General features: G+C 59.2%; 1 protein-coding gene across 1 annotated transcript in view; it reads left to right on the forward strand.

Moving 5' to 3' along the window:
* VOLCADRAFT_116088 (uncharacterized protein) overlaps positions 1-1675 on the forward strand; it is a gene marked incomplete at both ends in the record, with an annotated part of 5469 nt that extends 3794 nt beyond the window's left edge. The window contains 3 exons of the mRNA XM_002946629.1: positions 42-682; positions 892-1145; positions 1406-1675. Of these exons, the coding sequence (XP_002946675.1) occupies positions 42-682; positions 892-1145; positions 1406-1675 (1165 nt within the window). The remainder of the gene's footprint in view (positions 1-41; positions 683-891; positions 1146-1405) is intronic.
* Between the last annotated feature and the right edge of the window lie 1001 nt (positions 1676-2676).

The following is a 2676-nucleotide window of genomic DNA, read 5'->3' on the forward strand; positions in this document are numbered from 1 at the left end:
CCTACCACAATCTACCCCCACAATGTACGGCACAAACACAGGCGTCGTCGCAGCACGCACCGACGTGCCCGCGCCAAGTCCACCGTCGCCTCCCTCAACCTGCCCGCGGGCGCACTGGCGGGGCCGGGGATTGGCGGGGGCGGGCGCATGGACGGAGGCGACAGCGCGAGGACCCTGACCAGCGAGCCAACCAACACAACCGCAAGCGCAACCACCGCCAACGGTGATGACGCAACCACCGACCCTGACGGCGCAGAGCCTGAAGGCAGTGCCGGCTCCGGCATTTGGCCGTCGTACGTTTCCGTCAAGCACCGCGCCACGTCAGCGGGAGGGCAGCTCTCCGCCGCCGCGGATCCCACCGCCGCCTCCGCCGGCGGCCCAGCGGGCTCCTCCGCCTCGGCCTCCGCCTCCGTGTCGGGCGCTGCCGCCACGCGAGTCACTGAGGACGCGGAGGCGGCGCATTTGGAGCACCTGCGCCGTCACGCCTCCCCAGACTCCGCGGCCAGGGAACCTAGATGGTCGCCGCCGGCGCCTGTGCTGGCGGGCAATCTACGTGGTCGTACAGCGGCTCCGCCGCTGGGCAGCGGAGGCCCTGGCGGCGGCGGCGGTGGAGGTCCTTCCCGCCGCGCCGGGACGTTTATTGACGAAGAGTGGATGTCCAAATTCCGATCCGAGCTACTTGGTGAGGGCTGGCGGCCCCTTGGTGGGCCCCGGTGGGGTCGGGGGGGGGGAGGATTTAGTGGATATTACCCGCTTGGTAATGCTTCCTCACTGGAGTGAAAAACACATGCCGTCCACACACGTTTTGTCGCTGTTGTCCCCTGACACACAAACACACGCTGCTGTACACGCGACCCCCGGGACACCCTCCGCCTCTCCCCCGCCCCGCAGCTGTGGAGTCGAACACCCCCGACCAGCCGCCGGAGGGGCTACTGCCGCTACCTCCGCTGCCTCCAATCAATATGGACGCGGGTACCTATGTCCGTTGTCGGTTGGAGCGGTTGTGGTCGTTGCTGGATGTACCTCCTCCGCAGCAGCTGGATATCGTACTCACCTTCACGGGGCGGGATCGGGCGCTGCAGTTCGCCAGGAACCTGGAGATGTGGGAACAGGCGGCAGTGGCGGTGCTGGGGCGCGAGGCGCAGGTATATCTGTCTGTATGTCTGTCTGTCTTTGTATGTCTTTGTATGTCTTTGTATGTCTTTGTATGCTTGTAGAATGAACCTGAACCGCGAGGCGCACGCGTTGGAATGTACGTTTGTATGTGTTTATGTGGATAAGGTGTTTATGTTGATAACATCAGTCGCGCAATTTTGTTTTGCATTATATCCCCGACCTCATATTCCCCCCTCAATGTCGCCCTCTCCCCCACATCTCCCCCCGGCTCGGGCGCCCCCTCTTGAAGGTGGAGGCCCTGGTCGCCGCGCAAAGGGAGATCGAGGCGGGTCGGGCAGACATGCTGAGTCTCGCCACCGTGTCGACCGCGTGCATCAGAGTGCTGCAGCAGACTCGCTGGGTGGAGGAACTCTCAGGGCGGCTCCGTGCTGGGTGTGGCTGGGCGCTGTCGTACCACGGCAAGCCGTACCCCGGCTCCGACGCCATCACCTCGACCCACTTGTTGGCCTTCATGGAGCAGCTAAGGCAGGTGACGCAAATCACCGGCTTGAGGCCGTGAGGTGAAGGAAGATTGTAGAAGAGATAATAACTAGATAATTATTTCCAATAATGTAAATGAAGGCTCTTTGGACGACTGGGGTTGTAGAGGCTGGAATTTTACGTTAGATTGAGCGTTCGGATGGAGACGCGTACAGCACCCGTACAGCTCTCGTACATCAGGCGAGTGCGGGTGTTTTAGTGCATGGCGGCGGTGTGTGGAGGTCCCCATGGGGCCGTTGTTGTTGTTGGTGGTGGTGGTGGTGATGCAGAGATGTGCCTGTGTGCAAGGCTGGCGGGCTGGCTCTGTATGGTGTTTATGTGCATATGTATGTATGTATGTATGTATGTATGTACAGTGTTTTTTTTTAAGTAATATATTACTTTTAAGGAATAAAGAAGCCTTTTTGGCCTTTGGAAATAAGGAACAAAGTGAGGCCGATCCGTACATTTTCATTCCTTCAGCCAAAAACGTCCATTGCTGCCAGATTGCTCCGTAGTGTGCAGAACTTAGTATTATCGATCATAAAATAGATATGAGGGGCCGTAAGAAGGTCAAGCCCGTGAGTCAACGCGGCATAGCAGAATGTATGACCGGTCCTTCCATAGACAAACACGCAAAAGGCAACGACTTGAACGCCTAACAAACACAAAAACAGCAAGATAAGTCTAAATTTTTTCCTGATAAAGGCGTTTGGGACGGCGGTGCTGTTGTCGGTAATGCATCGGCAATGTTGCTGCCAGCGGCGACCGATGACACGGGCGCCATTACCCCTGCCTTCCATGGCGGTTGTGATCAGCATAAGCGCAAGCTGTCACCCAATCAGCTTGACAACAACGAATGCGGCGAGGCGCCCAACCCGAGTGCTCGCAGTGCCAAGCGGGCTCAGACACAGCGCATCCGCAAGGGCATGAGCGACGGTGCATGGCGGGACAAGCAGAAGGAAAATCCCCACAGATGGCAGATTGCCTGGGCCGCCAGGTATCCCTGGGCCCAGCCTGTGCATGCTGACGTGGACGCCG

The sequence above is a fragment of the Volvox carteri genome, assembly GCF_000143455.1.
Source record: "Volvox carteri f. nagariensis unplaced genomic scaffold VOLCAscaffold_4, whole genome shotgun sequence".
Classification (NCBI taxonomy): Eukaryota; Viridiplantae; Chlorophyta; class Chlorophyceae; order Chlamydomonadales; family Volvocaceae; genus Volvox; species Volvox carteri.